Source organism: Rhinopithecus roxellana, chromosome 5, assembly GCF_007565055.1.
Source record: "Rhinopithecus roxellana isolate Shanxi Qingling chromosome 5, ASM756505v1, whole genome shotgun sequence".
In the NCBI taxonomy this organism is placed as follows: Eukaryota; Metazoa; Chordata; class Mammalia; order Primates; family Cercopithecidae; genus Rhinopithecus; species Rhinopithecus roxellana.
In genome coordinates, this window is record NC_044553.1 from 173863405 (window position 1) to 173881295 (window position 17891).

General features: G+C 44.4%; 2 protein-coding genes across 3 annotated transcripts in view; one reads left to right on the forward strand and one right to left on the reverse strand.

Moving 5' to 3' along the window:
* The first annotated feature begins 7168 nt into the window (after positions 1–7168).
* The window catches only part of CLPX (caseinolytic mitochondrial matrix peptidase chaperone subunit), a 44327-nt gene continuing 33604 nt past the window's right edge, over positions 7169–17891 (forward strand). For both annotated transcript variants that reach the window (XM_010355499.2, XM_010355500.2), the window contains exons 1-3: positions 7169–7507; positions 13224–13384; positions 14385–14502. In XM_010355499.2, coding sequence (XP_010353801.1) covers positions 7429–7507; positions 13224–13384; positions 14385–14502 — 358 coding nt within the window. In that variant the 5' untranslated portion in view covers positions 7169–7428. The remainder of the gene's footprint in view (positions 7508–13223; positions 13385–14384; positions 14503–17891) is intronic.
* LOC115897633 (cytochrome b-c1 complex subunit 10) lies at positions 10414–10847 on the reverse strand. Its single transcript, XM_030931060.1, has one exon. The coding sequence runs from the start codon at positions 10792–10794 to the stop codon at positions 10624–10626; it is 171 nt and encodes a 56-aa protein (XP_030786920.1). The 5' UTR covers positions 10795–10847; the 3' UTR covers positions 10414–10623.

Here is a 17891-nt window from a genome sequence, read left to right on the forward strand (position 1 = left end):
TGTGCCCTTTAGTAAATACAAACAAGAATTCCCTAGCACTGTCTTCAAGATCTGAAACACTGCAAGTTCCACTGGATTAGTGTTAAGAATGCCCCCACAGGATACGAAGAGGGCAGGGTGGAAAGTTAGCACCATCTGCTGACCATCTCCCTGAACATCAGGATGAGGATCGAGAGGGAGTCTAATTGAGGACAAGGGGGACCTCATGCTATCTAAGGTTACCTCCAGCCCCCAAGGACAGGCCCAGGAAGATGATGAGCGCGTCGCTGTAGTCCTCTTGGTCACCCCACAATACCAAGGTTAGGTTGTGACTCCCTGAGGAAGAAAGTAGTAGAATTTGGAGGGAGCCTAAAAGACCTTGAGAAAAAAAGTCCCAGACTTCTATCAGCACAGTGGAAACATATCATTTCTGCAAATAAATCTTAGCATCTCCTGATTCTAGCATTCCAGCAATAAAAATAGATTCCTGAGCCCTCCTCCAGACTATTTTATCAAAGCCTTTAGGAGAGGGACCTAATGTATTTTAACAAATAACCAAAGTAATTCTTTTTTTTTTTTGAGCCAGAGTCTCACCTTGTCACCCAGGCTGGAGTGCAGTGGCTTGATCTCGGCTCACTGCAACCTCCGCTTCCCAGGTTCAAGCGATTCTCCTGCCTCAGCTTCCTGAAGAGCAGCTGGGACTACAGGCGCCCGCCACCTCGCCCGGCTAGTTTTTTGTATTTTTTAGTAGAGACAGGGTTTCACCGGGTTAGCCAGGATGGTCTTGATCTCCTGACCTAGTGATCCACCCGTCTCGGCCTCCCAAAGTGCTGGGATTACAGGCTTGAGCCACCGCGCGTGGCCCAAAGTAATTCTTAAGAAAAGGAAGGATGGTGGGTCACTTCCTTAACAGAAGGCCAGATTTTTATTCCTTGATGTGAGATGTTCCTGGATAGGGGGTAGAGATTCTGCAGACTCCTAAAATCTCATCAGCTTTTGGAAGAAGATATAGAGAAGTAATGGAAACCCATATGGTGATTTGGATTTAAGACTTGGTTCTGCTGTGACCGTGGGCAAGTCACTTAAACCCTCTGTGTCTTGATTTTCTCAGCTGCAAAACTGGAATGCTGATAATAACAATATCTCATTTGGTTGTTGTGACAATCAAATGAGGAAGCGGATGTCAAAACCCTTTGTAAGTTATAAAGTTCAATACAATGTGTTAATATTATCTTGAGCTTGCACCACCTACAGATGCAGGTCCTTATCTTTTAAAATATTGAGTTCCTCAATATTTATATTTCTATCCTTCCAGGGACAATCAATGTCTGCTGATATGAAGGAGCAGTGTCTGGCCATGAAAAAAAAATGTTTTTATTCAGAGGATACAAAGATTCCCAAAAGAATGATGACTCTCTGAGAGGATGTGCCAGAATTTCTGGTGGAGGAGAGGAGAAGTGAGGTTTTTTTTGTTTGTTTGTTTTGTTTTTGGGGATGGAGACTCGCTCTGTCACCCAGGCTGGAGTGCACTGTTGCAATCTCAGCTCATTGCAACCTCTGCCTCCCAGGTTCAAGCGATTCTCCTGCCTCAGCCTCCCGAGTAGCTGGGATCACAAGGGTGCACCACCACATCCGGCTAATTTTTGTATTTTCAGTAGAGACGGGGTTTCACCATGTTGACCAGGCTGGTCTCGAACTCCTGACCTCAGGTGATCCACCTGCCTTGGTCTCCCAAAGTGCTGGGATTACAGGCGTGAGCCACTGCACCTGGCCGAGAAGTGAGATTTTTATGTTTATCAAAAGAAGTCTTGGTTTAAAAAAGAAAAGCTTGAGAAATATAGTTTTAAAACCAGAAGACTCCAGCTCTATTCTCTCTTTCACTTGTTATGTGACCCTGGTCAAGCCTTTTTAATAGGCCTGTTTCCTCATCTAAAAAATTCAGGGCTAATATTGAGTAAGTTAGACTCACAGACTCTAATTTGTTAAAATATTTCTTGTAGCAACTTATAATGCTGGGAGGTAAAATCAAGTATAAAAGAAAAAGAGGGACGGGCATGGTGGCTCATGCCTGTAATCCCAGCACTTTAGGAGGCCAAAGCGGGCAGATCATGAGGTCAATAGATTGAGACCATCCTGGCCAACATGATGAAACCTCGTCTCTACTAAAAAGACAAAAATTAGCTAGGCGTGGTGGCACACGCTTATAGTCCCAGCTACTCAGGAGGCTGAGGCAGGAGAATCGCTTAAACCGAGGAGGCAGAGGTTGCAGTGAGCTAGGATCGCGCCACTGCACTCCAGCCTGACCACAGAGTGAGACTCCATCTCAAAAAAAAGAAAAAAAGAAAAGAAAAAAAAAAAGAAAAAACAAAAGAAAAAGAGTTGTACATAAAATGAAGACATAAAAAGTTATGTGCCTGACTGGGCACAATGGCTCACACCTGTAATCCCAGCACTTTGGGAGGCCGAGGCAGGCAGATCACTTGAGGTTAGGAGTTTGAAACTAGCCTGGCCAACATGGTGAAATCCCGCCTCTACTAAAAATACAAAAATTAACCAGGCATGGTGCCACTGCACTTCAGCCTGGGTGACAGAGGGAGACTCTGTCTCAAAAAAAAAAGTATGTGCCTTCAGCTATGTAGTTCACAAAAAGTAAATAACTCAAGGAGTTAACTCTTCCAGTGAAAACTATTTGAGCTGGAAAACTGCACTTGACTTTCTTTTTAAAGCATCATTAACCTGTCAGAAAACAGCTGAAAGTAGGTGTGATGTGGAAGGGCTGATGTGACCACAAGTATTTGCCATCACTTTCCTGGTGAAGGATCCATTTTCTCACAGGTATAATCTCAGATGGCTCTGGGTTTTTTGTTTGTTTGTTTGTTTTTGAGATGGAGTCTCGCTCTGTTGCCCAGGCTGGAGTGCAATGGCGCGATATCAGCTCACTGCAACCTCTACCTCCTGGGTTCAAGCAATTCTCCCACCTCGGCCTCCTGAGTAGCTGGGATTACAGGAGTACGCCACCATGCCCAGCTAATTTTTGTATTTTTAGTAGAGATGGGGTTTCACCATGTTGGTCAGGCTGGTCTCAAACTCCTGACCTCGTGATCCACCCACCTTGGCCTCCCAAAGTGCTGGGATTACAGGTGTGAGCCACCACGCCCAGCCGACTCTGTGCTTTTGAACTCATAACTTGAGAGGATGGCCCGATAGGAACCTGACCGGAGGTTATCTATGCGGTGCCAAGTGAGAGAGAAGTCCATTGAGCCTCTGGAGCCCCAGCACTGTTTGCTCAGACCCCAAGTTCTGCTCCATCTCATGGCTACTCTGCCACACCATGCAGCAAGGATACCGTTCCAACTTGTGAAATTCAGGTCAGAGAACATACACTTGTAAAAAGAACATGCTCCTTTGCCAAACAACCAAGTGGTTCCTAAAGAATGATCTTTAACATCTGAACCATTTCTAACATGGATGTTATTTTATTGAAACTTGACCCCCACCTATGCTCAAATACCACTTGGGAAGTCTTGGTTTATCCCCATGGTACAAGTTCTCTGGTCTAAATACCACTACAAGATTTACAACATCAAAGAGCCTAGCACAAAGTTAGTGTCATGCTTATTGGGTGCTGATCCCAAAATTTCATCGGTAAATTCCGACCTGCAGAGCATAGTTTTAGAGGAATGCATTGAAACTACCAAATTTCTGCTGCCTGTGTGATAAAACCATCAACAGCCTCATACCAAAGCTATATAACCTTTGTTCACATTGCTGAGGAAAAATTAAACTAAGTTGTGTACAGCTCCCTCTGTTTTGTACTTTCTAGGGCAAAGTCTATACTCTGCTCATCAGGCAATCTCTGGGAATTCCTTTTGGGACACTCAAAAAGTTGAATTAATCATTGTTTACATTTGTAGAACTTACGTCTATTAACACTCACCTCTTTGTCCATTGTAATTTGCTTGCTTATGTATTGGATTTTATTTTATTTATTTTTTGAGACAAGAGTCTCACTTTGTCACCCAGGCTGGAGTACAGTGATGTAATCTCGGCTCACTGCAACCTCCGCCTCCTGAGTTCAAGTGATTCTCCTGCCTTAGCCTCCCAAGTAGCTGGGATTACAGGCACGCACCACCATGCTCTGCTAATTTTTGTATTTTTAGTAGAGACAGGGTTTCACCATGTTGGCCAGGCTGGTCTCAAACTCCTGACCTTAGATTACTCGCCCACCTCAGCCTCCGAAAGTGCTGGGATTACAGACGTGAGCCACCACACCCGGCCATGTGTTGTATTTCATGAAGACACCATCCCATGATTCTGCTAAGCAAACGTATTGCTGGAAGATAAGTACTTAATCAAGTATTTACTGAATTTCTACTATGGATTCTGCCACTGTGTGTGTGTGTGTGTGTGTGTGTGTGTGTGTGTGTGTGTGTTGTTTTATTTATTATTATTATTTTTTTGGAGACAGAGTCTCCCTTTGTCGCCCAGGCTGGAGTGCAGTGGCGCAATCTCGGATCACTGCAACCTCCGCTTCCCGGGTTCAAGTGATTCTCCTGCCTCAACCTCCTGAGTAGCTGGGATTACAGGCACCCACCGCCACGCCCAGCTAATTTTTGTATTTTTAGTAGAGGCAGGGTTTCATTATGTTGGCCAGGCTGGTCTCAAACTCCTGACCTCAAGTGATCTACCCACCTCGACCTCCCAAAGTGCTAGGATTACAGGCGTGAGCCACTGTGCCTGGCCCCAAGGCACAGTGCCTGGCCCCGGTATCAAAGAGCTCATAGTCCAATTGGGAATACAAGGCTAAACACACATCAACCTGTAAGTAAAATTAAATATTCAATGATTCTGGAAATAATATAAGGATATGCTACACAACAATATAAGGATATTCCCATGTCATCATACTACAGGTATATTTTACTTACTATCTTATCTTTCTCCACTAGAATGGAAGCTCCATGAGAGGAGGAAAATTTTTTTTTTTTTTTTTTTTTGAGACGGAGTCTCGCTCTGTCCCCCAGGCTGGAGTGCAGTGGCCGGATCTCAGCTCACTGTCAGCTCCGCCTCCCAGGTTTATGCCATTCTCCTGCCTCAGCCTCCGGAGTAGCTGGGACTACAGGCACCGCCACCTCGCCCGGCTAGTTTTTTGTATTTTTTAGTAGAGACGGGGTTTCACCAGGTTAGCCAGGATGGTCTCGATCTCCTGACCGCGTGATCCGCCTATCTCGGCCTCCCAAATTGTTGGGATTACAGGCTTGAGCCACCGCGCCTGACCTGAGGAGGAAAATTTTTTAAACTTCAGTACTATTTCCCCAGTGTCTGGCATGTAACTAGTGGTTAATAAATATTTGTTGACTGAATGAATGTGAAGTCAATTATCTAGAATAGACAGGGAAAAGGAAGTCTTACTGGAGTGGTTCCCCCAGCCTGAGCCTTGATTTAGCAACACTCTTACTCAGCTTGCTTATAGCAATCTATAGGTTTTGGCGAACAATCTCTTCTTTATTTTTATGAGAAGAAAATGTGACACAATTGAAAAAGAAGATGGGGGCGGGATGAAAAGAATTTATATTGGGTGTTAGAGGTCCTCAGTTCATTTATAAAAGGAAAGGTTTGTCCTTGACTCAATGAATTTCATACATTGCCTTAATGCAGAACTATTTTCAAACAAAACCCCAGTAATTAAATAGTTCAAGGCAGAGCTGCTCTGGTTGATTTTGGGGTGGCATGGTGGAGTTGGCAGGGAAGGTCCATCTACTTGGTTCCTTCACCTCTACTACAAAGCTATAGCTTCTGAGAAATTTTGGGAACATAGTTTGAAACACTGGATTGAGCGAACACTGGAGACTCTCCTCTCTCAGAATTCTATTAATGGACTCAGGGGAGGAAGACCAAAGTCTTGGTGAGGGAAGACGTGGGCTCTCTTCTGGTCTCTGCCACTATGCTGAGGGAGTACCAGGAATCACCTATCCAAAGAGAGAGAAAAATTTGTGGCCTGGGCCAAGGCCAATGACCCTTCTCACAGCTAGACACAGGGACCTAGAAGCCACATTTCTCTGGACTGGATGGAGATTGATGAGGGCTCACTGACTTGTGTGACCTGGTCTTGCCTCTCCCTTTGCTGCCTCCCCATCCCCACCTGCAAAGCTCAGAAATAAAGGCACCTAAGCTCACTTGGCAATTTCTCTGGGGTTCAGAGTTAATAAGAATCTCATACACAATGTAAATACTCAGTCTGGCACCAATCCGGATGGGACAAGGGCGTGACTCACTTGTCACCATCCTCCATCTTGTGCAGCTGGTCCATCTGTTTAGCTGTGCAGAAGCAAGCCCTGCAAGAGGGCTCAAACAAAGCCTAACAGAAAACGGTTTAATGAAGGGAGTATTTACTAGCGTGTGTTCAGGTTTAAGAAAACCAGTCGGGCGTGGTGGCTTACGTCTGTAATCCCAGCACTTTGGGCGGGCGAGGCGAGAGGATGACTTGAGCCCAGGAGTTCGAGACCAGCCTGGGCAACATAGGGAGACCTCATCTTTACTAAATAAGGAGGCAGGGAGGGAGGGAGGGAGGAAAGAAGGAAGGGAGACAACCCTCAAGACTGTAAAACACCCACGGACTACCAACAGCTGGAAGCTTTATCACCACGAGGCCTGAAAGAACAAGGAGAGGGAGCTGTTACCATCCAACAGTTGTTGCTTAGGGAACTAACTGACAATACCACCTCCATGTTACAAGTGATGAAACTAAGGAGAATGAGAAGACAAGGAACACAGGATGTGGAATCCCGGGGGAAGAAACTTAGTGAATCTGAAGCATCTAGCGGCTATCAAGGTACTTTAGAGACTTCCACCGTGGTTGGTTAAGCTACCATCCTCACCTTGACCTTCCCTGCCGCCCACTGAAAGTGACCGGAAGAAGAGCTTGACTATGACGACTAGGGACTACAAGTCCCGGCATGCATCTCTCCGCGACTATCTCAAAACCTTTCAACTTTAGGATAAAAGGGCTTTCGGCAACCATGCGCGTCGGGACCTGTAGTCGCCCCAGTTGGGGCTAGGCGCTTGCCGTAGGGCACTCATTGGCGCCCACGGCACCGCCCCCTCGCCTTCGCCTCACGTAGCTTCTCTAGCGCGCATACGCGGCGCGTGCCCACGCCCTCCGCCTCCTCCCCGGGCCTAGGGCGCAGGCGCGCGCAAGCTCCGCGGGCCCGGTAGGCTGGGGGTGGGGGGAAGAAGGAGGGGAAGGGAGTGGGGGTTGGGTGTCTGGTGAGTAGACGGCTGTGGGGCACGGAAGCGCGAAGGTCTGGCTGCCGGGCAGGTGAACTCTGCACGGGGTCTAGGGCCCGCGGAAGGGTTCAGAACCGAGTCAGCGCGCCTTGCGAGCAGGATTCGCGCCGCTGAGACCCAGAGGTCCTCAGGGGGCGAAGCCCCGGCCTAGGCCCCGCGGAAATGCCCAGCTGCGGTGCTTGTACTTGCGGCGCAGCGGCCGCCCGGCTCATCACCTCCTCACTCGCCTCCGCGCAGAGAGGTAACGAAATAGTGCCACTCCTGAGCCCTCAGCCTAGGGGAAAGGGGTGGACTGGCCGGCGGGGGGGTGGTCCCTGGGAGGGCACGAGGCCTGCTGCACCCGGGGAGTGTGAAGGAATGGGCAGCGCTTCGCCCGGCACCCACTACTTTCCCCGTGGAATGGGGCTCTGCCAACCTCTGGAGCAGCCGTTTCTCAAATTGGAAGTAAACTCCTTCCCACGCGTCTTCCTGCGCGCTTTCAGGCCTGCTGACTTGGGGGCCGGAATGCGGCCAGTTCGTAGAAACCCTGAAAGAGGCACAAAATGCTCCTCTTATTAAAAAATGTTTCCAGATCCCACTCAGCCCTGCCTGGGACCGCCGCCTGCCCCGGCCGCGGCTCTTCTTCCGCAGCATGGCCGGGATCCCCCTCGGGCCCGTTGGGGGCTCCAGGAGGGGCTCGGCTGAGGGACTGTCCCTGCTAGGGTCCCCTAGGACTCAGGGCACCCAGCTGACCGTCCCGGACGCAAGCCGCGCGGTACCAGAGATGTTACTGTCACTGTGCGGCCCAGACACTGGGACATAAACAAGGTTCACAATATTTCCCGGCGTCAGGCAAGCCCCGGGGGACTCAGGACAGCGGCGGGGGAGATGGGGAGAGGAGTTGGTTCGGAAGTCCTTGGGTGTTTCAGCAGTACTTTGCTGGCTTTCCCGACTTGACCGGGACGTAGTTTCCTAAGAGTGGCACATGTTGTTTACCTTTCCTTTCTGTTTATCTGAAGCTGTGAAAGAATGGCGCTCCAACCAAGAGAGTCTGGAAAATAAACTTTTTTTCTCTTCCTCAAATCTATGGATGTCAGACCACGAGGCTAGATTCTGTTACAATCACTGACTTCTAGACAAATTCTTTTTATTTTGACTTATCGGTTCGTGACATTTGGATGGATTTTTAAAAAGGTCTCTTTTATCTAATTTTTAAACCAATTATAAAATCCTTATTATTTACTAAATGTATCTTCCAGTTTCTTTACTACACAAGGAGGGATTGAATGAGGTAATGTGGGCAGAAGCATTTTGTAAAATGATACATAAATGTAAGAGAGTGAATTTAATCCTAAATCATTGTTAAGCCTCAACCAGTAGATGTCCCGATTCCAGGAATTCGATTTGCAAATACTTCAAAGTGTTTTTTTAATCCATTTATGTGACGTATATTAATATTTGTCGAGGGCCCACTATGTGCCAGGTCTTTTAGTGCTGGAGGTAAGAGTGGTGAATAAGTCCTCACCCTCATGTTTAAATCTAGTGGAGTAGACAAAGAATAATACAGTTTCCAGTGGGTGGATGAAGTATGTGTGTGTTCTCTTTGGGCAGGGACGGCTTCTTTGAAAGTGTTCTTGATCTGTTCTAGCCAAGAGTCCGTGAACACTTTTGAATCATAGGAGATAGGCAGTTATTTTTTTTTATTTTCAAAACGACTGGTTTCTTTCTTTTCTTCTTTTCTTTTCCTTCCCTCCTTCCTGTCTTTCTTTCCTTCTTTTCTTTCTTTCCTTCTTTTGTTTCCTTCCGTCTTCTTTTTTTTTTTTTTTTTTTTGAGACAAGTCTTGCTCTGTCGCCCAGGCTGGAGTGCAGTGGCGCAATCTTGGCTCACTGCAAGCTCCACCTCCCGGGTTCACGCCATTCTCCTGCCTCAGCCTCCCGAGTAGCTGGGACTACAGGCGCCCGCCACCTCACCCGGCTAGTTTTTTGTATTTTTTAGTAGAGACGGGGTTTCACCATGTTAGCCAGGATGGTCTCGATCTTCTGACCTCGTGATCCGCCCGTCTCGGCCTCCCAAAGCGCTGGGATTACAGGCTTGAGCCACCGCGCCCGGCCAGAGACGGGGTTTCACCATGTTAGCCAGGATGGTCTCGATCTCCTGACCTCGTGATCCGCCCGTCTTGGCCTCCCAAAGTGCTGGGATTACAGGCGTGAGCCACCTCCCCTGGCCTTTTTCTGTCTTTCTTGATGGAATCTGCTCTGTTACCCAGGCTGGAGTGCAGTAGCGCGATCTGGGCCCTCTACGACCCCTCCTGGGTTCAAGCGATTCTCCTGGCTCAGCCTCCCGAGGAAGCTGGGATTACAGGTCTGCACCACCACGTCCAACTAATTTTTATATTTTTAGTAGAGACGGGGTTTTGCCATGTTTGTCAGGCTGGTCTCCAACTCCTGGACCGCAGGTGATCCACCTGCCTCGGCCTCCCAAAGTGCTGGGATTACAGGCGTGAGCCACCGCACCTGGACTAGTATTTCTTTTTAAAAACAGTTGTTCTGAAATTTAGAAAGCTTTGTTTGTATGATAAAGTTCTGTAAATAGTGAGACTTAAATTGTGTTTTCTGGTTCCTGCCAGATAATCTGGTGAAACATACTTTACAGAAATACTTCTCTTTTTTGGCTTTCAAAGCTTCTTCACCTGAGGTTTACAGGCCCCCAAAGGGTCTTTGGATAGAATTCAGAGGTTCTGTGAACTTTATTTTCACTAAGCTCTAGCTGAAACATAAGATTTCCTTGGCCTTTGAATGTTGGCAACACATCCACAGTAGTCTTAGAAGTGTCTGTGAATTTGTCATCAATCAAAATCAGAAATATTTTCATATCACATTATAGTTGTTGATATTTCAGAATATTGTTCATACTTTTTGCTACTTTGAAATCATAGTAATTATTTTAAAAGCTGTTAGATCTTTTTTTTTTTTTTTTTTTTTTGAGACGGAGTCTGGCTCTGTCGCCCAGGCTGGAGTGTGCGGTGGCCGGATCTCAGCTCACTGCAAGCTCCGCCTCCCAGGTTCACGCCATCCGCCTCCCAGGTTCACGCCATTCTCCTGCCTCCGCCTCCCAAGTAGCTGGGACTACAGGCGCCCGCCTCGTCGCCCGGCTAGTTTTTTGTATTCTTTTTTTTTTTTTTTCAGGTTTCAGGGAGGTTTAATGCAACGTGAATTAAAAGATCCAAGCTGTTTTCAGAAACATAAGAAGTCTGAAGTTGAGCTGTGGATTTCCTCATGTCCATCCTGAGGCTTGGGCTGCTCCACATGCAGCAGGGGCTGAGGCGGGAGGAGCTGGCGCCACCAGGCACCAGAGGGGTGTGCGAAGGGCCAGTGTAATTAATCATCCTTCTTAAACTTGCCATTGATGTAAGGTACCCAGTCCAGGATCAGCCGCCAATCGGTGGCCCACACCAGCCCCACGGTGCCCACGGCGCCCCACGTGTAGACCGTCGGGATCCAGTTCTTGACCAGCTGCCCGTAGCGCGGGCCCAGGAACCGGGTCACCATCGCGGCGGAGTCGCACCCTCAGGGTGACCCTGTCCCAGTTTTTTGTATTCTTTAGTAGAGACGGGGTTTCACCGCATTAGCCAGGATGGTCTCCATCTCCTGACCTTGTGATCCGCCCGTCTCGGCCTCCCAAAGTGCTGGGATTACAGGCTTGAGCCACCGCGCCTGGCCCTGTTAGATCTTATTTAATTTTGCTTGTTAATAAAGAGGAACATTAAAAAAATTTTTTTGATAACTGCTTCTTTATAATTTGTCTTCTTTGTTATGTATTTTTTTTTACACATTTAAAAATACTATTCTGAGAAGAGATCCATTCGGAGGCTTCACCAGACTGCTCAAGGGGTTCATGGCACAAAAAGTGCCAGAAACCCCAATTAGTTTACTACAGAGCTTTATCATTTTTATGAGAATTTTATGATTGGTGAATGGTCATTTTGATTGCATCTGACACTCTCCCTCAATTTTTTTTTTTTTTTTTTTTTTTTGAGACGGAGTCTCACGCTGTTGCTCAGGCTGGAGTGCAGTGGTTCCATCTCTGCTCGCTGCAACCTCTGCTTCCCAGATTCAAGTGATTCTCCTGTTTCAGCCTCCCGGGTAGCTGGGACTACAGGCGCATGCCACCATGCCCAGCTAATTTTTTGTGTTTTTAGTAGAGATGAGGTTTCACCATATTAGCCAGGATGGTCTCGATCTCCTGACGTCGTGATCCTTCTGCCTCGGCCTCCCAAAGTGCTGGGATTACAGGAATGAGCCACTGCACCCGGCCCCCTCAATTACTTTTTCTAAGCCTACTTTTGAGATTGATACTTTATTTATTTATTTATTTACTTACTTACTTACTTACTTACTTATTTTGAGACAGAGCCTTGCTCTGTTGCCCAGGCTGGTGTACAGTGGCACAATCTCCGCTCACTGCAACCTCTGCCTCGTTCAAGCGATTCTCCTGCCTCAGCTTCCCGAATAGCTGGGATTACAGGTGCCTGTCACCACGCCTGGCTACTTTTTGTATTTTTGGTAGAGACGGGGTTTCACCATGTTGGCCAGGCTGGTCTTAAACTCCTGACCTCAAGTGATCCACCCACCTCAACCTCCCAAAGTGCTGGGTGGGATTACAGGTGTGAAGCACCGCACCTGCCTCCTTCAATTTTTTCTATTGTGGCAAGATACATGTAAGATTTACACAACTTAACTATTTTTAGTGTATAGTTCCGTAGTATTAGGTACATTGATATTGTGCAGCCATTGCCCATCACCTTGTAAAACTGAAGCTCTGTACCCATTAAAACAATAACTCTCCATTTTCCCCAACCCCCAGGAAACACCATTCTGCTCACTGTCTCTATGATTTTGCCTTCTAAGTACCACATGTAAGTGGAATAACACAATTTTTTAAATACTTTTTTTTTTTTTTGAGACAGAGTCTCCCTCTGTTGCCCAGGCTGGAGTGCAGTGGCACGATCTTGGCTCACTGCAACCTCCGCCTCCTAGGTTCAGGCAATTCGCCTGCCTCAGCCTCCTGAGTAGCTGGGATTACAGACACCTGCTAGCACACCCAGCTAATTTTTGTGTTTTTAGTAGACAGGGTTTTACCATGTTGGCTAGCCATGCTGGTCTCGAACTCTGGGATTACAGGCATGAGCCACCGCGCCTGGCCTTAAAGAACATTTGAAGTTTGTTTCCACTGTTACAGATTTTTTTTTTTTTCTTTTTTTTCTTTTTTGAGATGGAGTCATGCTCTGTCACCCAGGCTGGAGTGCGGTGGCACAACCTCAGTTTGCTGCAACCTTTGCCTCCTGGGTTCAAGCGATTCTCCTGCCTCAGCCTCCAGAGTAGCTGGGATTACAGGAGCCCACCACCACGCCTGGCTAATTTTTTTCTTAATTTTGGTAGAGACAGAGTTTCACCATGTTGGCCAGGCTGGTTTTGAACTCCTGACCTCAAGTGATCCGCCCACCTCGGCCTCCCAAAATGCTAGGATTACAGCGGTGAGCCACCACACCTGGCCCAGATAGTATTCTTACATAATAACAGGTGAGTTCCTGTCAGATGTTTATTCTCATTGGTAGAAATAATAAGAATATAGGGCATAAATGGCCTTTTAAAAAATCTTACAGGTGAGGCAGATGTTGAACTCCATTCAAACTTTGAAAAAGCCACATATTATTATGACGTGGGTGATCTTACCTTCCTTCCAAAGGACACATACAGAAAGAAACACCTTTATTTATCTAGAATCTTTCAGAGGCTCAGACCTGGCCTGTTTTTGAAAGGACTTTGCCTCTGTTGGTGTCATTATTTTCTCTCAGTTTATACTACTGCTGTGAAAATGATAGCTTTTTTTCAACCTCCTTTATGCTCAAGGAATTGTTGTTTCCAGGGAATTTATTGAGGCATATCTATATTTGATGTAGATTTCCTTTTATTTTCAGGTATTTCTGGTGGTCGCATTCATATATCAGTTTTAGGAAGGGTTGGGACATTTGAAACTCAGATTCTGCGAAGAGCTCCTCTTAGATCCTTTACAGAAACACCAGCATACTTTGCCTCAAAAGATGGGATAAGTAAAGATGGTTCTGGAGATGGAAATAAGGTAATTATTTTATCGTATTGGCACCTGTACACATTTTGAGTTCCCTCCTTTAAAAAAATGTAATAGTACTGTCTGTTACTGGCTTACATGTTTTCTGTAGGCAATATGAGATAGCTAAAATGATCTGAAGAATTTTATGTAATTAGATGTTTCATTTTGAACCTTAAAATACTTTTATAAGCATTGCACATAGTAAGCAGTAATTAAAATTTCTAACACCCCAAAGTAGTAAAGAAGTGTCATTAAATGACTGTTAGTCAGTAGGATTGAATTAGGAATAGCCATCATTTCCTGCTTTCATATAACTCTTATAACTTGTGACAGTGTAAACCTCACTTTATCCTCTACCTAAAAATTTCAGATTTGTGGTATAACTTAATGTTGGGCTACTCTGGTAGCATAAAAATTTCAGATTTTTGGTACAACTTTATGTTGTAGCTAGCAAGTAGATGATTGGTAGTTGTATTGAGTCAGTGACTTACCGGTTTTTTTCATTATGTGAATTTGACTAACACTTGAATTAATTTTATATGTTAAACAAAATGTGAGGCACTTACATATCCATACTTAATCTTAACAGTGACTCTCTGATGTGGGTAAAATTATTCCCATTTTAGAGATGAGAAAAGTTAGATCTAAGAATAGTCAGAGTCACGACCTACCATGATAATAACTCCTGGTTCAATTTCATTGAAATGTAGTTTTTTTCGCTTAGTAAATTTTCTAGTGCCTGAGTCATTGAATGAAAGCTATTTATTATATATGTTGGCACATGTTATATAAAAGAGGACTACAGATATACGTGTATTTACTAGAACTGATTTGATTTTTGAAGTAAATAGATCTTCTGACACCAGAAATAGTAGGATTATATTAATAATTTCATCCTAGATATTTAGAAAATTATAAAATTAATTACAAACAGTATTGTTTATATTTAAGTTGGTTGCCTGAAACTAATAATTGACACTCTTCTTTTTTTCGCCTTCATAAACATTAGAAATCAGCAAGTGAAGGAAGTGGTAAGAAATCAGGCTCTGGGAATTCTGGGAAAGGTGGAAACCAGCTGCGCTGTCCTAAATGTGGCGACTTGTGCACACATGTAGAGACCTTTGTGTGTAAGTATTACATCTTCTACTGCTCTTTTTTCCCTACATTTTCTATAAATTATTAAATGTATACAAATATGTAAATTATGTAAAATTTATAAATACAGGCCAGGCACAAATGGCTCATGCCTATAATCCCAGCACTTTGGAAGGTGGAGATGGGAGGATCCCTTGAGCTAGAAGTTCAAGACCTGCCTGGGCAACATGTTGAGACAACTATCTTTACAAAAAAAAAAGAAAGGCCAGATAAGGTGGTGCATACCTGTAGTCATGATCATGCCACTGTACCCCATCCTGGGTGACAGAGACCCTGTCTCCAAAAAAAATATATATATATATATGTATGTACATATATAAAATATATATAAATTATATTAAATGTGTAGAAATATGGATTATATGAAATAGATAAATTAATGTGACTTTGTATGTTACATAAATTATATATAAATTGTATGAGCTTACCTGATTCTCTCTTATGTTCACCGTATACTAGAAAATTCCCAGGACTGGTATTACTTTGTGCTGTTGTGTAAGAGATAATTTAAGAAAAATATTTTCTTCTTTATTTTGCTTACTTGTGTTTATTTCAGATTGGATTTTGTGAATTTCTGGATGTGATCATTAGGCTATAGGAGAACCAGGACTTATTTATTGTGTGTTTATTACTACATTCTTCAAATACATATTGAGTATCACATGGCTGGGAAGGCTAGTCATTCATATATTAAGGTAATTTCCCTTAGTACTTACCAAAGGAGGTAAGCCCTCAATTCTGGGAAGCATCTGATAATTATTAATGATTCAGACACTCAGAGAAGGAAGAAATCACGGCTGGGCACAGTGACTCACACCTGTAATCCCAGCACTTTTGGAGTCTGAGGTAGGCAGATTGCTTGAGCCCAGAAGTTCAAAACCAGCCTGAGCAACATGGCAAAACCCCATATGTATTAAAAAAAATAAAAAAAATTAGCCAGGCCTGGTGGTGCATGGCTATAGTTCCAGCTACTTAGGGACTGAGATATGAGGATCGCTTGAGTCCAGGAGGTGAGGCTGCAGCGAGCCAGCCATTGAACTCCAGCCTCAGTGACAAAGCGAGACCCTGTCTCAAGAAAAGAAAAAAAGAAGAAGGGAAAAAATCAACTGTCCTGCTTTTGCTGTTAGTGTCAGTAACTCTCTGAAATGCAAAGATTCTCCTACAGATATTTTCATTAATGAATCAAATAATCAAAAAACTCATTACTTACATGACTTAGAGTTAGCGGTAATGAATTGTACCACCATGTCAGCCTTCCTCTACGATCCAATTGAAGAAAACTTCAAGATTGTAAGACTTCAGTGTCTGATGGTTGGCTAGAGAGTATTCTCTATCTCCTAATCCTAATATTGAGACTTTGGTTACAATTTCACACTTACCATTAACAGTAATTGGCCACCATATGAAAAGGTACTAGATATAGTATGTTTTTATGTACTGGAAAGACTTAAAGTAGCTCCATCCCATAGCTGGAATATTAGGGGTTCTGAACAAAATTTAATTTGGATCACAACATAAAATGAAAGTGGGCTGGGCACAGTGACTCACACCAGTAATCACAGGACTTTGGGAGTCCAAAGCAGGCTGATCACTTGAGGTCAGAAGTTTGAGACCAGCCTGCTCAACATGGTGAAACCCCATCTCTACTAAAAATACAAAAATTAGCCGGGCGTGGTGCCATGCATCTGAAGTCCCAGCTGTTTGGGAGGCTGAGACCGGAGAATCGCTTGAACTTGGGAGTTGGAGGTCTTGGTGAGCCAAAATCACACCACCACACTCCTCCAGCCTGGGCAACAGAGCAAAACTCTATCTCCAAAAAAAAAAAAAAATGGTAGAACCGGATGATAAAGCCTTCTAAACAAATTTGATGTGATATAATAAAATTATACAGAGGCTGAAAATTGCTTAATTTATGAGGTCAGTGTCTCCTATTTTAACCAAGAAATTTTCCTCCTTTTTTTTCTTCAAAGAAACATTTCAGCCTTTACAGACCTAAGGAATACTTTCTTGCCAGGCGCGGTGGCTTATGCTTGTAATCCCAGCACTTTGGGAGCCTGAGGTAGGCGGATCACCTGAGGTCAGGCATTCGAGACCAGCCTGGCCAACGTGGTGAAACCCCATCTCTACTAAAAATACAAAATTAGCTGGGCGTGATGGTGGGCAACTATAATCCCAGCTACTTGGGAAGCGGAGGCATGAGAATTGCTTGAACCCAGAAGGCAGAGGCTGCAGTGAGCCGAGATCACACCACTGTACTCTAGCCTGGGAAACGAGTGAAACTCCGTCTCCAAAAAAAAAAAAAAAAAAAAAGAATAATTTCTTAGAGTAGAAAAGGAAAGAAACTAATATTTAATAAATGCCAACATATATAGTTTTGTTCTTGGAACCTTAATTTTGCCAAAACAAAGAGTATTCTCCTTTTTATAAATGAAGAAACTGAGATTTAGCAAGTTTAAGTAACTCATTCAAGGTCACATAGCAGTGAAGATTTGCTATTCAGAAATTCCTATATCATACATTTCTACCATCTGGAGATTCTTTAGGAGTAAACTAGCTCCTCTTGGGATTAAATTTATTTTTCTTCTATGCATTCTTTCCAAAACTTGCCAGGTTGTATTAGTCACTAAAGGTGACTGTTAAACTTAGCTCTATTTCCAAACTCCTTCCCTAGAGATTAAGATTCTGTAGATGTGGGATGGGGCCCTACAATCTGTATATTAGTAGTATCTGTATATTATTAGTTAGACCAAGTGTGGAAATACTATAGTGTAATCACTTCAAGGCTGAGGCCTGTTTGCTTTGAGAATTCTAACTGGGAGTGGTGATATGGGAGTAGAAAATGTGGAAGGGAAGAATGAAAAAAAGAGCACACACTTAAATGTGCACAATAAGCAAATGTGTTGATTCAGACATCGCTAGGCTCAGAAAATATGCAGATGATCATGACACCGTCCCTGTCCTCTGTAACTATTTGTAGGCCCTAGCAGTGCAGTAAGCCCCTCCTCCCTTAGTTTTGCGTACCCATATTAAAAGTCTTTTCAGAATGCATCCTTTTGAATCCTTCTGTGTCTGATCATTAAAAGCTGGGTCTTCACAGTCCTAAAGAGAGTTTTATTTGATCTCAGGTTGCTAACAGGTTGAGCTTCCATAGTTTGAAAATCTGGAATTCCAAATGCTCCAAAATCCTAAACTTGTGAGTGCATCATGATGCTTAAAGGAAATGCTCCATTGGAGCGTTTCAGATTTCAGATTTCACGTAGGGGTGCTTAACCAGTGCATTTCTGCAAATATTCCAAAACCTGAAAACATTTGAACTCTGAAACACTTCTGGTCCCATGCATTTTGGTTAAGGGATACTCAG

Coding starts and splice junctions, on each gene's coding strand:
- LOC115897633 (XM_030931060.1), bottom strand. CDS start 10,794: ATGGTGACCCGGTTCCTGGGCCCGCGCTACGGGCAGCTGGTCAAGAAC.